Source organism: Parasteatoda tepidariorum, chromosome 9, assembly GCF_982258835.1.
Source record: "Parasteatoda tepidariorum strain Cologne lab strain chromosome 9, Ptep-v5.0, whole genome shotgun sequence".
Lineage (NCBI taxonomy): Eukaryota > Metazoa > Arthropoda > Arachnida > Araneae > Theridiidae > Parasteatoda > Parasteatoda tepidariorum.
In genome coordinates, this window is record NC_141763.1 from 96,347,885 (window position 1) to 96,374,766 (window position 26,882).

At 31.6% G+C, this 26,882-nt stretch overlaps 1 protein-coding gene across 5 annotated transcripts; it reads left to right on the forward strand.

Annotated features, from left to right (window-relative positions):
* Positions 1–7,895: 7,895 nt before the first annotated feature.
* On the forward strand, positions 7,896–24,978 carry LOC107447714 (uncharacterized). Of its 5 annotated transcripts, none has more exons than XM_087152446.1 (3): positions 7,896–8,561; positions 16,118–16,337; positions 21,687–24,978. In XM_087152446.1, exons 2-3 carry the CDS (start codon positions 16,119–16,121, stop codon positions 24,633–24,635), a joined length of 3,168 nt encoding a protein of 1,055 aa, XP_087008572.1. In that variant the 5' UTR covers positions 7,896–8,561; position 16,118; the 3' UTR covers positions 24,636–24,978. The 5 variants fall into 5 exon arrangements, with proteins under 5 accessions (XP_087008572.1, XP_015918208.3, XP_015918200.3 ...); XM_016062722.4 differs by lacking the exon at positions 7,896–8,561 and adding an exon at positions 14,190–14,327; XM_016062714.4 differs by lacking the exon at positions 7,896–8,561 and adding an exon at positions 14,282–14,500.
* The last annotated feature ends 1,904 nt before the right edge of the window (positions 24,979–26,882 follow it).

Genomic DNA, 26,882 nt, shown 5'->3' on the forward strand with positions numbered 1-26,882 from the left:
TCACAGTGTATATATATAAATTCAGGGCTTAAAGTTAAGAAAAGTTAATCATTGGTACATGTAACAATTAGATTTTATTTCAAAAGAAATGTCAAAGTGAATCTATATGAAAAATAACAATACACATGATGTGAATTGTCAAGATTATAAAGTAAGTTTTTTCTTTAACAAAAATACAAACCAAAATCTGAAAGAAAATCTAAAACAGCTAACCATCCCTTTACATCAATTAATGGTTCAGGGGACTGCTGATTATTATGGTTCAAGTAAAATTTTAGTGGTTTCTGCTTACTTTTAATTTTGAGCCTCATAAATTCTGTATAATGTATTTCTTATTAAAAAAAAGTTAAGTAGTCTGTCTGTTACAGGCCTTTGGTAATTAATAATGGGCATTGTGAGATTAATTCTATACTTGGTGTATCTATATCATGTCATAAATAAGATTTGCAAAAGAAGACAAAATCTTTACTGAACATATCGCTCATTTGGTGAAACAGTGACGTAACTGATAAGTACCCTAATTATCAGTTACGTCATTGTCTCAACAAATGAGCGATATCTGATTTATTGACCATTGGTGCTGATATATTGTTAAGAAACGCTTATTGTTTTCGTTTTTTTTTTTTTTAACTATGTTCTACTGACAGTTTTCTAAATTTGTGATGATAGTAGTATTTGAACTGCTTACATTGGAATTGAACTGAACAAGAAAAGTGCTGCTTTTTAAATATTAAAAGTAATGTGTATCTAATGTTTGCGGATCCAAATATCTTATGTTAAAGTAAAGACGGAAGAGAGTGATTCCCAGTAACCTCTTATGATTTATCCCTTGGTGGATAGCAATACGAAGAATATACATAGGGGATGAAGTCTAGCTTTCATTGACACAATGTAAACGAGTCCCCCAAGGCTAGACGTGGTCCCTGTGTATAAAGGAAAAAACAACATTTAGAAGCAGAAGTTCTTGGAAAATGTTTACACCCTCCTCTCTTCCTAACCAATGAAGTGTTGGGGTGACGAAGAAAAGTTAACGGTTTTTTTTTTATCGTTGGATTGTTCTGCATTTTCACACTATTGATAAGATAAACAATACAGTACTATTAATTAAGATATTTCTTTGAGAATACATTTATATCATCCATGTTAATTAAATCTGCTTTTGACATAGAAAAAAAGAATGAAATGGTGGGAAGCAGCATACCCAACCATGCATGTAGAGTTGCCCAACAACCGGTTCAGAGGTGACATACCTCCTGATTGTCGCTTTGCTTCTTATGCACACGTGTTGGATCTTCGTTTAAATGACGCTCTGCTAAATCTGAGTTCACCCTGTAAGTTGTTTTTCTAGTATAGTGTACTAAACCGAGAATTTCTCTGCGTTAGTTACATATTCGAAAAGCAAAACATCTTCCCCTTTCTATATTGTTTGTATAATATATACTAACGCTATTCCTGGATAATTTTACCCCACATAGTCCCTGTGCGTTTAACCTACAGTCGATATTTTTCAACATCACAAATTTTTTTAGTATTACTTATTTTAAAAAAATTTAAATTCCTCTATCTTAACCTGTAGGTTAATCTGGCAGAGACTTTTCCCCCTGATTATTAGACTTTCAGGCTTGATGATATAGGTAAGTAACAAGTTGTTGCTTTGTAATAAAGTTGATTGTATGTCAGGTTTACTTTGGGAGGAGTAATTTATGTAATGCAAATTCAAAACAATCAGACAATTATGGTCGTCTTTTATATGAATAATCCATATAAATCTAAATATTGATTGTAAAAAATGTAAGATGGTTTCTAGGAAACAATTTCCGATGTGTTTTTTACATCCATGATTTATACCATTTTAATGAATTTCAAGCATAGTATTTATTTTTTGCCGAGTTTTTTTTTTTTTTTTTGCAGGCTATTGCTTTTTTGATTTAATGATCAAAGTAAACTAATAAAAAAGTAATTCTACATAAAATAAATCAACAATAACTCTTGAAAGTTATTAAATTTTTCTTTCATTTTATGAAAATTTAAATTTGCCCTTAGTAGTCAGTGGCTGGTAGACTCTAATAACTTAAACCTAATTAATAGTGACTGATATTGATAGGTCCTTTTCATTTTATACCTACTTTCTTTTTGCTTGAATGAAATTTTAATCGTTTAAAACTCTCAATTTTTTAAAAAATGACCCTATGATATAAAAAGTGGCCATTGTTTAGAATGCTACTCGTAGCTAAATTTTCTTAATTTATATTATACTGAGGAGAGAGATTCTCTGCTGCACTCTGAGATTCTCACTCAGTGAGACTACTCTACAGCAATTTTTAGCACACTTGTACCAAGATAATTTTTATTTTCAATGTATTGAATAAAATTTTCCTTAAGCTATAAGTCGTGTAGAACTTTTGTTTTATTTTAATTCAGTCAAACCCCGCTATAGTGAACCATCAAGGGACCGAAATTTCAGTTCACTATGTCCGTAACGCAGGCAATTTAACTAATGGTTCCCAAACTCTTCCCTTTTATTACACATTATTCAAATAAATGACTGAAAAATATTATGTAGTAGCAAAAAATGTGTTATTTTTCACTACTTTTCGTCTTGCGTACAAAAAAAATTAGTAATCTTTAGCTGATGAGCAATCCTCTACATCAGTTATAGAAACACTTGCCGACTCTCAGATAATTTTTCCTGAATTTCTGTTATTCCGCTTTTTAAACCTGTCTCACCTTCCACTCGAGCACATAAAAGTAGTAACATAAAATCGCTTGGCAAATTCATCGACATTTGTCTAGATACAGGAAGGTTGCGACTTCTTCGATTGGTGAACCACTTCAGTAATGCTTCTTCAACATCCTTGTGATCTAAATTTTTTTATGAGCAGAAATTATTAATTGCCTATTTTTCCATTTGTTACAAACTGCAGATTTGGATAGTTTATATTCCCTGCAAATATCAAAAAAAAAACGAAGAAAAAAAATCAGTTGAAGACAGAAAAAAGTTCATTACATCCAACTTCCTCACTTTTTTGATTCACTATATCCACAGAAAATAACATTATGCAAGGCACGGGACCGTATATTTGGTTCACTATAGCGGGGTTTGACGGTATATACTAAATTTTTTTTTGTCACTTCAGCTTTTAAATTTGATTGGAAACATGTATGGAGGTATTATAAATTAATAACTTTGTCCAAGAAGAGAAGGAAGGAATAGGTGTTTACGCTAAGTACAATAAAAAAAAGAAAGAAATTTTTATGTAAAGGTAAAACTTGGTGGATGATTATTAAAATTTGATTTCAGGGAAAAAAGTATTAGAATTATATTTTATGCTATTTTGATTTGCTCTAATTAGAAATTTTTTTAATGAACATATGTTACTATTGCAAATATTTTGTAGAAAACTAAGACAAATTAATGTATAGTTGGGTTTAATGTTGTAAGAAAAATTAAAAGGCTATAAGCAGAATATCAAATAGAAATTAATTATGGACTACAAAATTTAGAAGCAAGACAAGAAATTAAAGAACAAAATTTGCTTCCAGAAGATCTGAAAGCCTCATAAATGCATGCTTGTGGGAATTACAGGAAATCTCCTTTCGGCATTGGTTAATTCCTTTTCAAAAGGTCCGATAATGTCATCTATCATTATTTTGTTGTTTGAAAATGATATTCTTTAAAATATATTACTATAAGCAGTTTATTTTTTAAATAAAATACGTGTTATTCATATTTTTCTTAATTTTATTTTTGGTTAGACTTGGAAATTTAATGCACACATGTTATTTAGGAAAAATGGCTGCCTGCAACCAGCATCACATCCTTAGAACTGAAATTAATATTTTGGAGGAAGTGAATTGAAGAATAATATTAATTTCAAGATAGGACCAATATTTTTTAGTAAATTTTTTGCTATAATTTTGTGTACTCACGGTACAGTGACCTCATGTTATAATGTCCATTTTCAGTAGGACCACATTGTATTATAATTCAGTTTTTAAAACTGTAATTATCTTTACATATCTAACTTAAACTTTACTTTTACTTATATATTTGATAATGTTTTAATGAACTTTGTAAATGTGTTAGTTTTAGAAGTGGTGAATTGCTTGATTTTTACTTTCTTTCCTGTTTGAAGATGTGTTTGCAGTAGTAAAGGTTCACACATTAGATATCCATACTAATTGGAAGAGGGGTAAAATTTTAAATATAATTTTCATCATTATTTTATTTTATCAAAAGTTATCTTTCTAACTGTAAAATAAAATATTTCAAACCAAGTAATAAATTAAAAGGCTGCTACTTCTTTAGAATGGGAAAGTGGCAACCCTCACTAAAATTATAACAATAAAATTTTGCAATCAATATTTTCCATTAAGTTTTATATTTAAAATTTCTATATATATATATATATTTAGTTTTATATAGTTAGGGCAGTGTTTCCCAAACTTATTATTTTGTGTACACTTTCTAAATTTTTCGTAATGCTGTGTACCACTAATAAAAAAATGAATGTAATTTTTACTATAAAAAAATTGCACAAAAGTTAGAAATCAATCTGGCTGTTGACACCACTAATTATTAACTGTTAACTCTGAAAAAAAAATAGCCAATAAAAAATACGTAATCGTAAATTTTTATGGCTAGCTTTGTTTTTAAATAAAATTTTGTGAAATTTTCGTTTGCTGTAAGATATTTCGTATAAGAACGAGTACCCCCGCTAAGTTAGGGGATGAAAGAGCTGTTAGACACCTAAAATTTTGTATATTTGGATATCTAACGTGCCTTTCTCTTATTTTATTAAAATAAGATTTTTAAATGTTTTTCCTCAAAGACATTGTATAAACATGCTGAATACTGAAGAATGACTCTAAAAAAACTAAACTGATCATATTTATGATAATTTTGTAGTTCAATTATAATAGTTAAAACTATTTTAATGGGCGTCTCTCTTTTATTTATATGTTTATTATTTCCATTAATTAAAATATGCTATGGTAAGTATAAAAAAATTTTACTCAAGCAAGATATAATTCTTAAAATTATAAAGTGCCACTCAGAAACGAACTGAGACAAAATATATGAGTTAAGTGTTAAAAGCAATGTGTGGTATCTAAAATTTATAATTGGTCTTTCTATTTGTCTAATTGATAAATCTTAAGGCCTGGTTTCTTAGGACAGGACGCCGTCAGCTGGAAATCAGCGCTAACCTCTGATTGGTCCATTTGTGAGTTTGATAGTATACGTCAGCGAACGCTCATCTTGAACTACAATTGCCGTCCAACTCAACTGCAGTTGAATTACAACGTGACGTTAACCACAGAAACAATGGCGGATTACATCCAACAGCACATTGAAATCAGCCAAGATTTTGATTTTGACATTAAACATAGCTTCTTCATTAAACATAGCACTCTTCATTTAGCTCAGCTATAATGTGTTTTTTCTTGGACAAAGTCATTATTTGTTCTCTAAAACACTGGTCGAAAATAACAAAATCAATACAAATTCAAAATAAATATTTGTTTACGTTATTAACGCATGCGCAATGAGAGATAATGTCTGCGTTGGACCGACTGCTCACGCTGAGCTAACAAAAAAGTATTTTGTTGGCGTCAGCTCTACATCAACTTTCCGCTGACGCCCAGATAAGGCGCTAGTTCTAAGAAACCAAGCCTTGAGCTAACAAACCAGTATTTTGGTGGCGTCAGCGGGACGTTGACGGCCCGCTGACGTCCAGATAAGGCGCTTGTCCTAAGAAACCAGACCTTTAGAATAAAAAACCAACATAATCACAAGGTGGAAGAGAAAACTGGTTATTCGGAATATTCTTAAAAAAATTATTCAGTATTATTTATTCTGATAAATTTTCGTTTTTAATTATTTTTATATCAAGATTTACCTTTTTTGTTTTAAAGTAATTCTTAATCTACATGGGCATTTAAAAAAAAATTCAAAAAAGACAGCCGAGATGGGGATAACGTAATGGTAAATATGAAGTTCTTTCACAAATTGATTAAACCAAATTATTCATCATTGCTTTATATTCTTTTTTACTTAATTTTTATTAGTATCTTTCTATCTGCAAGGTGAGTTTAAAATCATTCACATCAAAATTTAATGCTCCCTTATTCAATGAAGACACATTTAATTTCAGATGCAGATTTTGAATGTATATCCATCGGTTATCTCATGTTTCATTTTTGGAGTGTTTTTTTACTTTGTTAAAGGTCGATATAGTTTGTCTATAGAAAGAACTCCCCTTGCCACAAATTCTAAGGCCGTCTGCTGCTATGGAAATAAGAAAGAGAGCATTTCAAAAAGGCGAGCTTCTTCCCCTGATTCCTTTTCTCTCGTTGACCCGAGACATCTGTCTTAAATAATGACCTAACTTGAAATAGTTAATCCTCGTAACCATAGTCACTGCCACCACTCCAGACAAATGGCATAGGGAAATCTTTACACAAACTATACATGTTTTATTTTACTAGAAGCAGTAAATTTTTAAAATGGAGTGATTGAAAATCACATTTTTACGACATAGTTGAGTACTTGCAATAAATATGCTGATGCAGCCAATAAATCAATGACAATCAATAATCAATTAATTCATCTGGACATAAGGATCAATAGCTGGCAAAAAAAGAGCCCTCCATTCTGGACAATAAAAAACCAAAAAGTTCAAAAGAAATGTAGTAGTTAACCAACCAAAAGCACAAAGAAAATTTAAATTGAGTGAGAAAAATGTGAAATCTTTAGTTGAGTACGAAAAGTGGCTTTTTGAATATTTATTGAAATATCAAAAATGTGTTTATGCAAAACCTGAGAAAGGAAAGTAATTTTTATATTTCCAAAAGAGGGCAGTATTTCAAACATTAATTGTTAAATCTAAAGTATAATTGTTTAAAAGAGTAAAACAATCTTTCTACTTAACCTCTGTAATTTAAATTCGCAAACGGAAATTTTTTCAGACCATTAAACTTTATTGTGTGCAATTTGACACCTTGTATAAAATTATTTATATATTATATACGTATGTATTGCTTGAATAATGTCATTTTTAAGTTAACTTATATGTTATGTGACATATTTTCTGTTATTGGTAGTTATTATGGTTTTTAAAATTGCCAGTAGGTTAAATTCAACTTATTTAATGTAATGAAATAATTTTTTTTTTATTTCACTTTATGAATTAAAATTTTTTGTATTCACAGACTTTTTATATGGTAAATTAGCAATTAAGTACTTGCATATTAAATTTGAAGCATTTTACTTCTACTGTATTTAAATTTGTATTGAGTAATTTATTATTTACTTATGAAAAGTATGTTGATGACAGGCTCAAAATTTACTTTCTATAACACTGAGTCCATTGTAAATTAATAGATTGGGTTATACAGAACATAATAAAATATTACTGGTAGTTTTCAGAGTACTAATGTATTTAAAATAATGATATTGTCAATAACTTAACTCCATTTTCTGATTCAAAATTATATGCTATTTTATATAAATATTTGTTAAGCACAATCTCATAATTTGAAAATTTTCATATCTCATTTTATAAATTTCTGACCATCTCTCTGAAAATTGTATTTTCATTCTCAGTGTTGACAATTCCAATAACAAATCTAGTTAAGTAAAATTTCTCCGAGATGTCTATAAGTGATATTATTTAAAATTATAAAGAGTAATTTTCTCAGTCAAGAAATGCTTTATGGTATGATCTCTTAATTGATAAACTTTTAAGGGATTCATCTTTGGCCATTTATATAGCACAATAAAAACCCAAAGGATAAAGATAAAAACAAAAATTAATATTATGTATATATATATAAATTTGAGAAACAGCAGAAAATATTTTTGAAAGATTTTTTGTTTAATATCTGTACATTTTAAAATATTAATGTTATAATGTATGTTTTTTAGCTTCTATGCAAATGGCCCTGCAATGACCATTCTCATTTTGTAGACTCCTTTTAAAAATAATACTTTTTTGTTAAAATATAACTTGAATATATTTACTTCATATAACTTGAATATATTACTTTGAATATATTTACTTCAGATTGGTGATTACTTGTCTAATTATTTGTTAGATTAGCGCTGTGTAAAACTTTTTATGTTTTTTTATATATGTATTGTATATTTGCCATTAATTCATTGTTACTTTTTATTTAATATGTCATATTTTAGCCTTGTAATAATTTATTTTGTATAATATGATAATTAAAAGAAAATTAAAGTTTTGTAGGCATATTTCTTTAACCAGAGTCTTATAATATTTTTCAACTATTATAACTGTGTGTCATTGAAATTTTTCTTGTTATAATGAATGAAAGAAACTTAAGGAGTAAATCAGTTTGTAAATAAATAAGTTTAAAGACCTGTAATTTATGGTATGGCAGTCTGTAATCAAAAATGTTTTGTTGTTGTTGTCATTGTGATTACTTAGTTGGAAGCAGAATGACTCCTGTTCATTAACGTATGCAAGGGAAGTGTATGTTTAACCCTCTTCTTCATTGAATGAAAAAGAAAAACAAAACACAAGTTACAGTTGTCTGTAAGTATGTTTGTGTTGTAAGTATTTTATTTCTTCATAAAAATTGTCTGTCTAGTATTTTATTATCAAACTTTATTTTGTCATAGTTGCAATCTTTTGGAATGTAATTTTTTGTGACCAAATTGGTGGAACTGATTCATTAAAGTCTTTCTAGGAGGTCTAGTGTAGGGGTGCCAAGTGTAATCTTTTAATGGATCATCTGCTCCATAAATCCCTGTAAAAATACTTACACTAATTTAAGAAAATTTATAACTCATTCAAAGTAATTTTCATACATTTTGTAAAAACATTGTAAAACAAATCCCATAACGTAGAGGTAAAAATTAAAGGCGTAAAATATAGTTGCAACTCAAATTCTAAAGCATAGTGTGGTGACCTGCCTACTACAACTCAACGCTGCCAGTCTCGTATCCCATAGCAACAAGGAACACAAATGAAAGAATACTAATGTTTTCTTTCTGCTGCTGCTGCTTGATAATTCTCCTGTTTTTAATATGTACGTTATTGTTATTATTCAAAGTTGTTAATATATTATATTTTATAATAAGAAGCGAGTCTACTTATTTCCTCCACAAACTGGTGACCTCGGATTTATTACGAATCACAACCTGCAATGTTGTACGAATATGGAGTTTATATGCAAAAGCCTGAGCAACCATAAGTTGTCAAGAGTGATGAAATTCAAGTAAGACATTTTACCTTTGATTTAAAGTGTTTTGCCACTTTCGGGTAAGTCAACATATTTTTGTCAGAATTTTATCGGATCTATGTATGGTGTGTAGAATTTGAATCGCCAATTTCTCTGATTTAAAGTACCAAGAAGCTGCGTCGCTATATACGTATATTGATTATTTTTCTGTGTTATTGAGTATATTTGACTGATCTAAAATGGTTGACAACAATGATTCTTCACAATTGGCGCGAGTTTCAGTTAAGCCTCCGCCATTTTGTCGCCAATACCCATCGCTATGGTTCATTCAACTGGATGCGCAGTTTAAATTGAGTCACATTACTGCTGACGAAACTCAATTTTATACAGCGATCTCCGCTTTAGAATCAGAAGTACTTCAATCAGTTCGTGAAATTATCATTAGTCCACCGGCGATGGAAAAATACAAATCTTTAAAAGAAAAATTAATTTCTGTTTATTCAGAATCCGAAACAGTTAAAATCAAGCAACTATTGCAAGATTTACAACTGGGTGATATGAGGCCTTCTCAATTGTTGTCTAAAATGTCAGACTTATCCGCCGGTAACCTAACGGACAATATTCTTAAAACATTATGGATGAATAGACTCCCATCAAACATGCAAGCCATTTTAGCTGCCAGTAGTGAGCCACTTACGAAACTGTCCGAAATCGCTGATAAAATACACGAGCTGGTCATGCCAACGCAAATACATGCAGTTCAAGCTTCTGATCAAGGTATTGAGGTGTTACGGGCTCAAATTAATGAATTGTCCAAACAGGTCTCTCAATTAGTAGTCATTCAAGCTGAAACTTTTCGGCGCCATCGCTCTCCATCACGTGGTCGATATGCACGTCGTAGCCCATCGAGGAAACGTTATGAAAGCCCTCCTCCGGGTATTTGCTTTTACCATCACAATTTTGGAGCAAAGGCAAACAAATGCCGCCAACCGTGTCGTTATAACAACCAGGGAAACGAGATGGGCCGTCGCTAAAAGTCGTGAACGACAGCGGCCGAAATATTGCACGCCTTTTTGTCATCGATAAGAATTCCGGTTTAAAATTTCTTGTAGACACCGGGGCTGATGTTTCTGTCGTTCCACCACATTTTCATGAGCAAAAGCGCCAAACCAAATTACAACTTTACGCAGCAAATGGAACTCCTATACAAACTTTTGGTGAACGCCTGATATCTGTTGACTTAGGATTGCGCCGCAAATTCCAGTGGCCATTCATTATCGCCTCCGTTTCAAGTCCTATTATTGGCGCCGACTTCTTGCAAAAATTTTCTTTGCTTGTTGATCTTAAAAATCGCCGTTTAGTAGATTCTTCAACGAACTTATCTTACCCGGGAGAAATTCGCAATAGTCAAGATTTAAACATTAAACTGATTTCCGATACTTCTCCATGGCATCAACTTCTCAGAGAATTTCCTACAATCACGCGCCCAGTTATGGGTAATTCACAACCCAAACACGATGTACTACATTATATTGAAACTACCGGACCCCCAATTGGTTCTAAACCAAGACGTTTACCCCCAGACAAGCTCAAAGCCGCCAAAGATGAATTTCAATACATGATGGAACAGGGAATTTGCCGCCCTTCGAAAAGTTCATGGGCCAGTCCGCTCCATCTAGTTCGGAAACGAAATGGTAACTGGCGCCCGTGCGGGGATTATCGCCGGTTAAATGCAGCTACAATTCCTGATCGTTACCCAGTCCCGCACATTCAAGACTGTATGCAAGTCTTAGAAGGAAAAACTATTTTTACAGCTGTTGATCTTGAGCGGGCGTACCACCAAGTACCCGTTAATCCAGCTGATGTTCCTAAGACTGCGGTTATAACGCCTTTCGGACTATTTGAGTTTCCAGTCATGACTTTCGGCTTATGCAATGCCGCTCAAACGTTCCAACGCTTCATGAATCAGGTGTTAATCGGCCTGGACTTTTGTGTACCTTATTTTGATGACGTCTTAATCGCTTCCTCTTCAGAACAAGAACACTTATCTCATTTACGAACTATTTTTGAACGGTTTCAGAGTTACGGAGTCAGCCTCAATCCTTCCAAATGCGTTTTTGGCCAACAAAAAGTATCCTTTCTTGGTCATGAAATTTCCGCTGATGGCGTTCGACCCCTTTCAGATAGAGTCACCGCTATCCGCGATATGCCCGAACCATCTACAGTAAAGGACTTAAGAAGATTTCTTGCCATGCTCAATTTTTACCGACGTTTCCTACCTCATGCCGCGACCATACAAGCACCTCTAAATTCTTTTTTGGTTGGAAGCAAGAAAAATGACAAACGTGTTATAACCTGGACCACAGAATCACGCGATGCTTTCCAAAAATGTAAAAATGATTTAATTTCGGCAACTAATTTGCAATATCCTTCAGCATCTAAACCATTATCACTCTACGTTGACGCATCGACAACAGGTATAGGAGCAGTTTTACAACAGAAAGATCAAAAATCATGGAGACCACTTTCATATTTTTCTAAAAAACTTTCACCAGCCCAAACCAGATACAGCACTTACGATCGCGAATTATTAGGAATTTATGAAGCGGTAAAGCATTTTAGACATATGTTGGAAGGACGCGTTTTTATGATTTTCACTGATCACAAACCATTAATCTATGCTTTTCAACAGCGTTCAGATAAAGCCTCCCCTCGTCAAATGAGACACCTGGACTTCATAAGTCAATTTTCAACCGATATCCGTTATGTGGAGGGTTCACAAAATATCGTAGCAGACACCTTGTCTCGTATCGAAGAATTAGCCATTCCTTCGCCAATTGACTTTGCTGCCCTTGCGGATGAACAATATCAGGACACAGAACTACAGACCCTCTTGAAAAACAAAACTACCAACAATCTCAACTTGCAGCCTATGCAGCTAACACCTGGAAAATCACTTTATTGTGATGTTCAGGATTCGAGAATTCGACCATATGTTCCCCCTGGGTTTCGACATGCCATTTTCAGTCAATTACATCGTCTTTCACATCCTGGCATCAAGGCTTCAAGGAAACTGATACAACAACGTTTCGTGTGGCCTAGTATGCAAAAAGACATAGCGAGCTGGACACGTTCATGCTTGGAGTGCCAAAAATCTAAAATTGTCAGACACACCACCAGCCCACTTAAAACTTTTAATTTGCCATCATCTCGGTTCAATCACGTGCATCTCGACTTGGTCGGACCATTGCCGCCTTCTAATGGATATTCATATCTCCTTACTTGCATTGACCGATTTACTCGCTGGCCCGAAGCCGTTCCTTTAGTGGATATTTCAGCTAGTACTGTGGCAAATGCGTTTTACTCAGTTTGGATTTCTCGATTTGGAGTTCCGGAACAGATTTCTACTGACCAAGGGCGCCAGTTCGAATCCCAACTCTTCACATCGCTAGCTAAGTATTTGGGAACTTACAAAGTCAGAACCAGTCCTTACCATCCAAGTTCCAATGGGATTGTCGAGAGATTTCATCGCTCTTTAAAACAATCAATTCGATGCCACACTGCAATACAGTGGACTGAGGTGTTACCTACCGTACTTCTAGGTCTTCGATCAGCGTTGAAAGAGGATCTGAATGCCTCTTCTGCCGAACTAGTATATGGTACTGCTCTCCGTTTGCCAGGAGATTTCGTACATTCAGTCAATCCACCTAACAGCAATGACCCTTTTACATTCGTGCATCAACTTAGAAACTGCATGTCAAAATTACGACCAGTTCCTACCAGCGCTCATTGCAAACAAACTGTCTTCGTACACAAAGAACTTAGAAACTCATCTCACGTTTTTCTCAGATGTGATGCTCCAAAGCCTTCTCTTGCACCAAAATTTTCAGGACCACATCAAGTACTAGCTCGAAACGAAAAAACATTCAAAATTTTAGTAAACGAAAAAGAAGTTAACGTTAATATCGACCGACTTAAGCCAGCATTCATCTGGAAACCTGAAGCCACTGTAACACATGCGTCATCAGCACCATCTAAAACCACGACGCCCGACTTAGCAAATGCTACGACAACAACACGCTCGGGACGTCGAGTGCGCTTCAATCCGAAATATTTGTAAGAAAAGAATCGTTAGCACTGGAGGGGGAGTACTGTGGTGACCTGCCTACTACAACTCAACGCTGCCAGTCTCGTATCCCATAGCAACAAGGAACACAAATGAAAGAATACTAATGTTTTCTTTCTGCTGCTGCTGCTTGATAATTCTCCTGTTTTTAATATGTACGTTATTGTTATTATTCAAAGTTGTTAATATATTATATTTTATAATAAGAAGCGAGTCTACTTATTTCCTCCACACATAGCATAGTATTTTAAATTTTTTTACGTAACTATTTTAAATTTATTTCGTTTTTTCTTTTTTAGAAAATCTGATTATTTGAAACACTTTTTTTTCCGTTTAATTATAAACATTTTCACTATGTATGTGAAATTTACCTTTATTTCATTTTTTAAATAAATTATCTCTATCATTAAAAGTAATCCGATTAATATATTCTATTGAAATAGCATCCAGTCATCGCAATGATAATTTATTTTGGGCACAATTCATCGCAAAGAAAACTCATCGCGGACATAATTTCTTTCGGTTTTAACGAAATACATTTATTTATGAAGAAAAACGTCACTGAAATCAAGCTTCATTGTCAGTCAGGGAGCGGGTGTGAAAACTCTTCGATCAACCCGCGAGAGGACCGGGGGTGCTTGGAATCAGTCATCGTTAAACTGTTATATCTTTTATGTGCGTGACTTCACACGTAGGCAGTCGGATTAAAATTGTGTGCAGAGGATTAAAATTGTAATTCGGCTCATCCTCATGATGCACGAGTCACATTTAAGGGTCGTTCACTCGATTTGCGATTCATCCACCGATTGCTCAATGGCTATTGGGTGTGCGTTAATCGCAGGCGGTAAAAATGCTCCATTAGAGTGAACTGCGAAGCCTTAAGGAAAATTCTCACTGTAACCGAAAAAACTCTCCAATCAGGCTTCTAATCACATCTATGAAATCGTATTCGCGAGCCATACATGCAGTGAAAAGGGTTTCTAAGCAGTTAGTAAGTCTAAAGCTAAGGAATATATTTTAACGAAGCTTGTCACATACATAAATCAACCAAACAAATTCAAACTATTTTGTATGAAATTGATTCATGATGTTTTTTAGATGTACAAATATTTATCTTTAACTTTTATACATTTTTAATAAACGTACACAAAACTTCGTTGAAGCGTAAGTAAATATGTAGCTTTTGCTGAGTTTAACTGAATTTTTCTTCTTGAGCCTAACTCATAACAATTTCAAAGAATTATTATATTATTTGGCACAATAATAGAAAATATTTTTAGAATTTGATGTTTTCATTATGATTGTAATGTTATATTATAACCTCTGTTTCAACTATTCATTGCTCTTTTATTTATGTGAATTATACGTTGCGTATTTTTCTTATTCTGCTGTCAATACCTTCATAATGTTATACTGACCTGTATTGGACTAAATTTGTTCCCTTCCTCTTTTGCATAGACAAAAACACATTAATCACCATTGTTCAATGTTTCTAATAATTGTTTTAATGGTTGTCTCCTTCCATTATTTTAATTATGACATGAATTTCTTCTAGGCAAATTCTTAGATTAGCTCACCTCATGGCGACTTTTAGAAATCTCGTTAAGTTGGCGATTATTAAGAGGATCAACTTTGCTTTTTGATTATTTAAAAGAAAAAACATTTTGAGTTATTGCAAAGTTATAAAAATATTTTTTACGGAATAAAAAATTACTTACCTTTACTCTGATGGCTTATCTTTTGATCTCCTTTCCGCCCCCCAAGAAATAAAAAATGAAATAATAACTGTAATGAATGAAAGGACGGTTAAATTTTTTTCTTTCTTTTGAAGAGATTTCCATATTGTGATCTGTGGCAGAATAATCTTCTGGGCAGCGGCCCACTAGAAACTTTGAAAAAATCCATCACAAAGAGGAACCAACTTGAAAGGGATAACTCGTAACCAGCCCCAGGCAAACATCTAAATGTTTTTTTTTTTTTTAAATGCAAGTTTAAAATCTATTTGACACCTTGGTGATTGTAGTTGGTGCGACGGATCACAGTCCCGCAGTGGACTGATCGTTAAGACACGGTTCCCAGCAGATCACCGAAGTCAAGCATCACTGGCTACGGTCAGTGTGCGGGTGGGTGACCACTTGGATCAGTCTGCGTAGGGACCGAGGGTGTGCGGTATTGGTCCTTGTTAAACTGTGCTACCGTAAAGTGCTCGACTTCGCTCGCGGGTCGTCGGGCTACCGAAGCGGGGGTGCCATCCCTTCCGCAGAGGATCAAAATTGTTATGGCATGTCTTCGGATCATCCTCCGGGATGTTTCCCAGCCCGTCGCCAATAGCCCATTGTGCAGCTCTAGTGCGACGTAAAGTAACAACAACAGCGACGGATCACAATATGGAAATATGCCCTTTCTTTTAATCTTATGATCATCCATTTTCAACTGGTACCACACACAAAAAAAATTAAATAATAATGATAAAAAATGAATTAACGGTTCAAAAATGAAATAATCATTTCTAACATCAAAGCATAAATGGCAAAAAAAATAAATAAATAAATAAGACCTTTTACCTCTTTTCTAACGAAATCTAACTTTTGCTTAGGTATATATATCAAATTACCAATCAGACTAAAGAATTTTGGTGGTGTGATTGGATGTTTAATCTCCCTAAAATATCTTTCGGAAACATAGTTTGGCGAGATTAAAAAAAAACACCACAGGTTGGGCTATTCTAGGATCAACCTTAACAGTTTGAAAAAAATCACCCATATGTGTTTCTTTTTTTAGGATGTCTGGAGCTAGGTGTGCTGTTGTGGGTTGCCATAATAGTTTAGTGGATTGTGATGATACTATACAATACCATAGATTTCCAGATGACCCAAAAATTAGAAGGAAATGGGTGCATTTTGTTGGAAAAGAGGAACAATTGAATCCAAACACCTCTCATATTTGTTCAATCCATTTTAAATCTGACGACTATGAAAAAGATGAACTCTCTCTTAAAAAAGTAACCTAGTCCTTTTCTACATGTTTGATTTTCCCCTGCAAGTACGAAAATAATTTTGTTTTAGTTTGTTTCAGGAACTAACATTGAAATACTGAATTACCTTGAGTAACAAGGGAAACTTTGCCTCCTAGATCATATATTGATACTTACACATAAGAATAAGTATACTTGATATTTTAAAAACTTAGTTTGCTTAAAAAAATATGATGATGGAAATGAAAGAGTGGTTAAAATGACTGATTAAAAAAAAATTGGTTCTTTCATAAGAACTTATAAAATAATGTGAAATTATTAAACTTTGGATTTTGCATATTAAGACACTATGATACATTTTCTTTTATCAATTACATTTTTGTTTTATCAATCAATGATAGATGTTTTTTTATCAATTGCTTTTTACTTACTCAGGTTCCTGAATTCATAAGTTAAACTTAAAAAAAGGTGGGGGAGGATAAGGATTGATAATTACTAAGTGACCTATGACCAAAACTGTCATCAATACTCCACTAGGGTTACACACTCATTACAGAACAGCTTTTGGAGTACATTTGAGCTGCACTTTCATCGCTCTAATTTAATTTTCAAATTTTTTTAATAGTTATTGGTCAATTCTATGAAAAGACAAATATGTCTGTTAACATTTTAACAAAAAAAAAATTTTTTTTATGCTAAAATAATTAAAAAAACATAATTTTGAAAAAAAAAAATAAAGAGCATACATTAGCATATTTTTAAAGAATAGGGAAGTCCAGTTTTCTGTCTTAAGCTGTGATGTTTATCAAAATTTCTTGTCATATCTGTCATGCTAGTAACTTTTTTTTTTAGCAAAGGTGCTTCTTTCAAATTCTATAATTTTATTATTTTTGTTTTTGAATTAAGACTTTCGTAAAACTGGAATTTCTGAGTAGGGATGTAACGAATATTCAGCCACTATTCGGTATTCGGCCTAGCCGAATACTGAAGTTATTCGGCCGAACAATGAAGAATATGCTATTATTAATTATGCTGCTATTATTAATTATTTAGATTTGTGAAAGCCTTATTGTTGGCATCAAGATATTTAAAATATTACAAAAAACACATCAAGTTGTTAAATTTTTTTTTAAAATATAGAAAGTTTAAAAAAGCAAATTTTTTAATATTTATTTCATTTTTAATTTAAAATTTGAAAATTATTTAATTACAAAATTAAAATTTCAAAAGTGAAACTTTCTAAAAAGTTCTTAATTTTCTGAGTTATAATAATTTTTCTGACAAAAAAGAAAGTTAAGAATACATTTTAACAGTAGTAAGTAATGAGTTCTCATCTTAAATAAAATAGCATATAAATTACAAGTATAACTATAACTAAAATATGCTATTATTAATTATTTAGATTTATAAAAGCCATATTGCCTTGTTATTGGCATCAAGATATTTAAATTATTACAAAAAATAAATCAAGTTGTTAAAATTTTTTTAAATACACAAAGATTAAAAAAGCAATTTTGTTAATATTTATTTCATTTTTAATTTAAAATTTGAAAATTACTTTAATTACAATCAAAAGAGAAATTTTTAAAAAGTAAGCATTCGGCCACCGAATATTCGGTATTCGGCCTAAAATCAGGCCGAATATTCGGTATTCGGCCCCATCACTATTTCTAAGCCTAAGTTATGTAACATTTCAGAGCAATTATTGTTAACACCTTCTGTTTCAATGTCTGTTTTTCAGAGCATATTTTTATTTCATTTAATAAAATGTTTTGTATTATTTTTATTTTAGTTTAGAAGTGCATAAGTTACTTCACAGCAGATTATGTGAAGATATCTTAATATTTAGTAGATAAAATTGTGTCTGTTACCATAGTGTCAAAATTTCAATAAAATAAAAAAAGGAAAGTTACTCCTAGTGGTCATGTGTTAGACCTGAAAATAGCCACTTGCCACCCACCACATGGCGAGTCAACAAGAAAAAAAGAAAATAGAAACTTAAATTTAAGTAAATTGAGAGCTGGTCTGATTTTCTCATAATTTCCTTTTATCTTTTTTTTTTCGAACTGATGAACCTACTGATGATTACTAAACATTGCATACATATATTAAATTAGCAAGACAGCTTGCCAGTAGGTAATGAAAATAAACGTTAGCTTTAAACTTTCTATGAAATAATCTATGTTTCATTTGTATGCTAGGCTTTATTTAGATTGCAAATTCAGCAATACATTGTAATAAAATATTTTTATAAACAATAATTTTTTAATTTATTATTACAAAAAGTTATTTATAAATTTGCCATTTAAAACGAATGATAAAAATCTGCTGCAGGTTAAATAATTATATTATACTAATTAGAAATAACTAAATATCTTTTATGATACATTGAAAATTTATTTCATTTGTGTTTAATATTTTTTGCTATAAATAAATTTTTTAAGAAATAGTGTGCAAAATTTACTTAGTAAAATTAAAACTGACTTATTTTAAGTGAATTTTTTATTTTATTTTTTAATTTAGCTAAATACAGCATACTGAAACACAAAATTTCCATACTGAAGTGAATTAAGTTATTTTTAAATTAAATTAAAGATGAATTCAATTTCCTTTATGCGAATTTCACTTCATTCTTTAAGGAAAAGGTAAAATATGTAATGAAAATAAATTGAAATATAAACTATGCATTAGTGTCAGATGTCAAAAGAATTAATAATTTATTTACAAAAAAGATATTACAAAACTTCCATGCAAGCTGTTTTGTTAGATTTGAACTGCAAGTAAAAAGTTTTAATATTTTTGAAACAATAAAAATTTTGATACTTTCCAATCACAACCAAAGGTAATTTTTAAGTACCTTATGCATTGTGAATCCAAACAGGACCCTCACATGCTTTCTGTTAATTTTGCCCCTTTAACAATTTTCATCTCTGAACATCATTGTTACATTATTCGGAAAACATTTTAAAGACAAACCCATTTCGTTAATCTTGAAAATATCATTTTAGTAACCTTGAAACAACCTGTGTAGGGTTTCATTAATCCACTATTCAATGACTTCCTTATAGACGTTTTTAGCTCATCGTCTATCGCTGAGGATAGTCCAAAAAACAATGTTATATCTACTTTTAACACTTTTCGAGCCATCCACAGTTCACTTCTCAGTCTTCAAAAAAGCTGCTTTGCTTTATCACATACTCAAGTCCTGCTTATAGTTACTGCATTATTTGAATTCCTATTATTTTGAAATTATTTTTGACTGTGGGTTCATGCATTCTTGACATTTGAGGTTATTTTATTTATCTTTTTAAATTTTTGAAAGTGTATTAGGTGGAATTGCATATTTTTTTGTGCTTAATTCTCCCCCCCCCCCCTTGTTCAGATTTCTTTCCACACCATAAATAAGATTCACTCTATCATAAAAAATCAGAGTTTTTAATTTTCACTTTAAAATGTTTTGTTTGACTCCTGATCATGGGTTTTAGGCTGCAAATGATAAATAAATGTTAGGGAGTCTCAGGTATGTGATTTTTTCCCCATACTTGTAAATTTTAAGACCAAAGAATTTGCAATTTTAAGTCACAAATGTATAATGTGACTAAATTTTTGTGGATTTCTCAGTTATAATATTTAAAGTTCTAAGCTTTTTTAAAATCCTGTTTACAAGACATTTATTCTCTCTTACCAGAACTCCTTTTTTTTTTGTATTTGTTAGAAACTACCGTTCAGGCACTATGGAAAGTTTTTTTACACAGATTTGTATGAGCAGAACGTAATGTCAGCCTAACTTCATAAGTACAAAGGAACATTCCAAAATGAATGGCTTCAGCTTTGAAGTATTCAATTGCTGTGATGAAAGCAAGTGTCAATGTGTGAAATTGATATAAAGAGTGATTCTAAAATTGCGAGCTTTCGTTCTTTTTCTTATTCCTCTACTTATATTTTAATAAAATATTATGTGATATGGCTAATTGTTGATCAATGTAAAACAATATGATGCTACCTACAAATGAGAATTTTGTTATTAATTCTGATTTGTTGTAAAAGAATTATTAAATTATTGCAATATATTTTTTTACACTTTTTTATATTGTCTGAAATAAAAACGAATCAAGTGAATAAAATACCAATATTTTTAATACAATGAAATTTTGATTAGTGCATTTCAGTAATTCTTTTTCAACATGCTCTATTTTGCCATTGTTTTTTCAGTAGTTATGTTGTTTTCAAAATCAGATATTTTTCATACAATATTATTTCCGCATCCGAAAATCTAATTTGAGTAATCACCTTTTGTTTTTATAGCATTATTATTTAATTTACTTTAAGTAAATACTGAAATTCAAATTGCATATTTCAGTATTCACTTTTTTTAAGCTATGATTCAACAAATTTTTCTGCAGTTATTGCTACCAATTTTCAAATGTTTTTTAGAATCTTAATATTTTCAAATTGATAAAATTTATTACGGCAGGAGAATCTGGAATAATTTTTGATACTGAATCTAAAGTAAGATCTTCACACAGAAAAATTCTCAATGTGTGAAAAAAATATAATAAAGTGGCTACAAATTAGAAAAAATGGTTTCTTTTGAAATAAAAACTATTAAACCATTAGGTATCCATCCTTTTTTCAGATAATTTCTTGTTTCATCAATCACATGTTTGGAATCAATTTGAGAATAAACAGCTCAAGAAGGGAATGTCTTTTCAGAAGAGTTTCCTTAATTATAATAAGCAAGAAAGTGGGATCAACCATTTCAAATAATTCATTCCTCTAACATGTCTTCTTATGTTGTACAACAAAATTATTTCATTTGATTGATTGATTGACCAGGGTACAAGCAATGCTCATAAAAGAATACAAGTGATCCCCTTCTCATTCAGAGACTCAGCAGATGTTATTCAAGACATGCTGAGTCAAGTGTGAGGGAACTAAAAAGAAGTTTTAATGTTTCACTTGGCAGGTGGTCAGAAAAAGAATTAGCATTCTTTTAGGGTTTTAAAGAATAAGACATCTTGTTTGGAAAAAAAAGAGAAAAATTAACACAGAAATAAAAACGAAGAGGTCGATAACGAATAAAAATTTTGCTATTGTACTTGGAGTTATTGTTAATTCATTGTATATGTATATAAATATACTGGTGTTGATAAGTCAAGCATAATTTCATACATTTATGAATTATGCTTTACTTTAGGACACTAGTATATAAACATTTTTTTTAAAAAATAATCTTTTTACAACCTTTGATTAATTTTTTATCTATGGTATATGGTCTTTTCTTTCTAATTGCTGTATAAAACAATTGTATACATATTTGTTTTACAATTTGACTGTTCTTAATTTTCATTTTTTTTCTTTCTTTTTTTTATATAGAAAGTTCTTAAAAATGCAGCAGTGCCCTCTCTTCTAATAGAAATTGAAAGTCAAGAAAATGTAGAATGCGAAGAAAAAGAGATTTTAGTGTCTTCCTTGTATCAAAGTGACTTAACTGAGTCTAATGTGATGGAAGTTGAAAGTGATTATTCTGAAAACGAGGAGGATGGAAGTTATTTCGTTGAGATGATGAGCTTTGATGAAAAAAACTTTGACTCTGAAAATAAAAGTTGGGAATGTAGCAAAAAGAAAAAAGTTGATGACTGTGGTGTATTTAAAGTTATCGCTTGTCAGATTTGCCACCGCAAATTCTCAAGGAGGCTTGCTTTAGAGCATCATCTTGCCCGCATCCATCGGTTGAGTGAAGACAGAATTAATTTTTTTCTGAACAGAGTTATGTATCATTCTGCTCAAAACTATAAATGTGACACATGTAAGAAAGTTTTTTACAAAGAAGATAAACTATCATCTCATGTTTGTGTACCAGCAGTTGCTGTAATGTGCGAAATCTGTCAACAAAAGTTTACTTCAAAGACTGGTTTAAGAAGACATTTACTAGCTGTCCATCAGTTAGGGAATGCAAAAGTAGATGCAATCATGGAAGAGTTGGCAGATTATAACTCTAGGCTCTACAAAAAATTTAAGATTGCAGAGGACATAATTATTTGTAGTTCTGATGGACGTATTATAATCAAAGAAGGTGGCTCTGAATTCAAAACTATTGAAGGTCCAAAGTGTACCATTTGCAACAAATCATTCCTCGATGAAAGTACATTGAAAACTCATGTTTGTGAATGTATCATTGAAGTTTCTTGTCAAGTCTGTAAATACAAGGCTCCTACGAAATATAATTTGAAGCGTCACTTTATCCTTAGGCATAAACTGTCAGAAATTGACATCAATTTAGCAATGGCAGAATTCAACTGCTATAATGAAAAATGGAACTTGAGGACACATGATTCCAATAGTAAACTTAAAAAGAAGGCTTCTAGTCGATTAACGAGAGCTAAAAGTTATAACTCTTTTCGTACGAACTTCGATAGCTCTAAATCATTTCGAGCGATTGCGCCTAAAAATGCTCCTGATTTTCATGATGAAGAAAGAGCTTTTTCAAGTAATGATGAGCAGTATATTCTTCTCAATGATGCAAAGACTTGTAAAATTTGCTACAAGACATTTGAAAGTCATTCTCTTTTTGAAAAGCATTATTGTGAATTTAATGCTCGGTTAAAATATGACTCTGCAAAACAATTTAAAAAAGGGAAGATTAAAACAGAAGTTAAAGTTGCACGCAAATTAATTTGTGAGATATGCCAAAGCGAATTTTCTTTGAGAATCGCTTTGAAGCGTCATCTTTTACGCTCACACAACTTAAATGCAGATGCTATAGACGCGTTCTTGGAAAGAACTTCAAATGACATGGACGTTTCAGATTGCGAGGTCCATAATGAAGAATTCGACGATTCAGTTAATTTAGTATCCCACGCCATTAAACCTATAAATTGTGAAATTTGCCATCAAAAACTCTATGCGAAGAGAGATTTAAAGGGACATCTTATAAAATGTTTTAAAATGAAAGAAAGCTCCCTCAGTTTAATTTTTGACGAATCAAAAGACTACTATGCTAAATTCTACGAAAGAGAACAAAATAGGTATGACTTGGCTATATCTAGTTCAGATGGAAGGTTCGTTTGTAAAAAAAGGGAATCTGCATTCCTTCCTGTTCCTGGGCCAAGGTGCAAAAAATGTAATAAAGCATTTGTTGATGAATTCAGAATTGTGGGACATGAATGTGCTTATTTTATTAAAATTATGTGTAAAATTTGCAACAAGTATACTGCTCCAACTAAATACAAAGTAGTACGTCACCTCATGCAAGTTCACAAACAAAGAAAGGATGACATTCATTTTCTGATGAAAGAATTCAAGGGTTACAGTGAACGGTTGAATCTTCGAGTTAAAAAGTGGCCTGTCGATCGTCCTGTCGATAAACTTAGCCCGAGCAGGGAAATCTTACGTGTTCGAGTAAAAGACAGGTCCTCTGATTTTTTTGAAGAAGACAAGGAATCTTTGCTCAAAACGAAAGTGTGCGTAAAAGAGGAGAAGAAATCCTCTGACAGTGATTGCTCTTACTCACCTCAAGCTATTGCAAATTTTGATACCAAAGCAGAAATTACTGATTCAGATTGTGATTCAGGACACCAAGTCTTGCTCACGAATTCTTCCAAGCAATCAGATGATTGGGAACCAGATGAAGTCTCTTCAGAAACGAAGATAATCATTTGTGAAATCTGCAAGCGTCAATTTTGTCGAAAGTTGAGCCTGAAGAAGCACCTCAGTAACATTCATCGCTTGAGAAACAAAGAAGTTGAAAATTATCTGTGTAGAATTGCCTACGAAAGTGTGGCTAACTTTAAATGCAATGTATGCAAGAAACAATTTTACAAAGAAAGTAGATTGAATTCACACGACTGTACCCCGGCTATTGCTGTTTTATGTGAACTCTGCCAGAGTAAGTTGACTTCAAAAATCAGCTTACGAAGGCATCTTCGACTTTCTCATAAATTAGAAGAAAGTAAAATAAATTCAATATTGGAAGAGTTGTCAGGTTTCAATTCCAAGTTCTACAAAAAACGAAAGATTCAAGGAAATGAAATAGCTCTTACCAGTTCCGATGGGCGTGTCGTCAGAAAGAAGAATAACTTTCGACTGGTTCTGTACTCCGGTCCAAGATGTAATGTATGTTATAAAGCATTAAGCGGAGAATCAGCAGCACACGAATGTGCTAGACAAATTGAAATAGGATGTGAAATCTGTAAATACAAGTCTCCTTCAAAGTATAACTTAAAACGCCATCTTATGCTTATTCATAAAATATCAGAAAATGAAGCCAAATTAGCAATGCAAGAATTCAATCGCTACAGCGAAAAAATGGAACTAAGGGAATAGTTGGGCATGTCATAACCAAAGATGCTACTAAATTGCAGAAGAATTATTTATCTGGCATGCTGATGACCAGTAGGTTGTTGTGTCAAGCTCGTATGATACTAAAATGCTTCTACTCCACGAAATATAAAGATTTCACAAAGCAAATTCCACTCGTCACTATTAAGCATTTAAACAAATGACATAGTTGAAAATGCAAAAAAAAAATCATTTTCTTCAAAAATTATATAAATGTTGAAAAAAAAACATTTCACTCTCAAATATAGACACCCATTCTCAAGACCTGTCTGGTGTAAATGAGAGGGGAATGAAAATTAATAAAGGTGTAAAACAAAACTAGAAAAAACCATGTTAACTTATAGATGCAAATCTGAACAGGATACATTTGCAAGTGAAGAAGAATTTGTGTCTTCAACTAGGGAATCATTCATATAACAAGATTCCAGATCATCAAGATGAGCTGATGTGCCTAGAGTTGGAAAGAATTTTGGCATTTCCAAAAGTAAATGTAAGGTTAAGGTTCAAACAATGAGCAGCAATTGATGATTTATTGAATTCTTGATTGACATATTCTCTAAATCAAAATTTTAAAGTATCTGTTTCACCTGATATAGCCAAGGTTGGATTGGTATTTTGCCCTGATTTGTATCTCAAAGCTTCCACAATTTATTCTAATCTTCTCTTTGCCCTTTATTTATTTCTAATTTTTTCTAGGCAAATTTATCATTGCTATCAAACTTGTTTTTTTTTTTTTCTGATTCACACCTGGCAGGTTTTGAATGGGCATTTATTTTTTAACACTCAAAATTTATTAACTTTTTTCACCTTTTTAATTTTTGATAAAATTAATTTTAATTATATCATTCTGCTTCAGTTTCTTGGGATTATAAATCTAAATTTCAAGATAAGCAGTGGCACAAGCTGTATTAAAAACTTCTCAGAAAACAATCTACCATTGCGGTAATTTGTCGATTGCATACTGGGTTGATTATTATTAATTAAAAAAACATTAACATTTAATTGAAGCAGGGTTGACAAGGTTTTTGACAGAATTATTAAATCATAGTTCACAATAAACTTGCGTAAATTGTTAAATATGTTTTTGTTAATTGTTAACTATTTTTGTTTTGTTAATTGCTAAGCAACACAAAGAATTATAAATTAGTTATAGATAAGGTAAAAAACTATAGGTTAATTTATAAATAAATGTGGAATGACTTCTTTAAGATATATTTAATAAAAAGGCAACTGAATTCAAAATAGTTGGTGTTAACCTATCTGTCTTAAACTATCCAAAACTAGATATAGTATTGTTATATGTGAACAATTCCTAACAGTTACAAAGTTGGTAACAAAATTTGGTGAAAAATCAAAAAACATTGAATTCGTTGTCAATATTAGGACTCGAGGATCTTGCCTGAGTATTTTTTTAAGAAAAAGCTGGCTTTAATTCTAATGATTCAAAATTTAATTAGTATTAAAATTGTATAAATTTTTATTAATATTTGAGTTAACAAAGTATACATTTACATATTTGATAATTAATTAATGTTATCTTAAATTGTAAAATTGATTGAACTTTTGATGTTATACCAGTAGAAACTTTTTGATTTCTTTATTACTGAATGAATTGGGATGGCCCAGTCGTTAAGGCACTAAATTCTCATTGTTAAAAACTGGTTATTAATTGCCAGTGACAACTTGAAGCCCTCACAGCTTCAAATCGATAGGAACCAGCTTGTGTGGGAAGCAAAAGCTGTTAATGCGCAATGCTGACCAACCCTGCTGCAATCATGCTGTTGGTCATGAAATGGTGGAGCCTTAACCCTCAGGACCGCCTATGGTCTGTTGAGGGAATGCTTGTAATATTTTACTTTTTATTAAAAATATTTAAAATTAAATATTATGAAAAATTTAATTATATACTTATTCCTTATATTCAATAGGTGTATAGTATATGGTTTTAAATGCTTTTACTAATTCAGGGTTGTATTTTTTGGAGACTTAAATATACTTTTTGACATTAAATCACATATATCCAGTCTAAACTCAGACTCAAAATCCCAACCTTGATTTATTTAAAAAATAAATACTTTTACTATGTTTCAAAATAATAAAATTGGCATTGTTGAAAAATTACATTGATTCCACAAAAGAAGAAAATATGGTAAATACTATAGTGACCAACAAAAAAATAATAAAGACTTTATAAATTTTTTCTATCAAGCACTGTTGCTTCATTGAACTCAA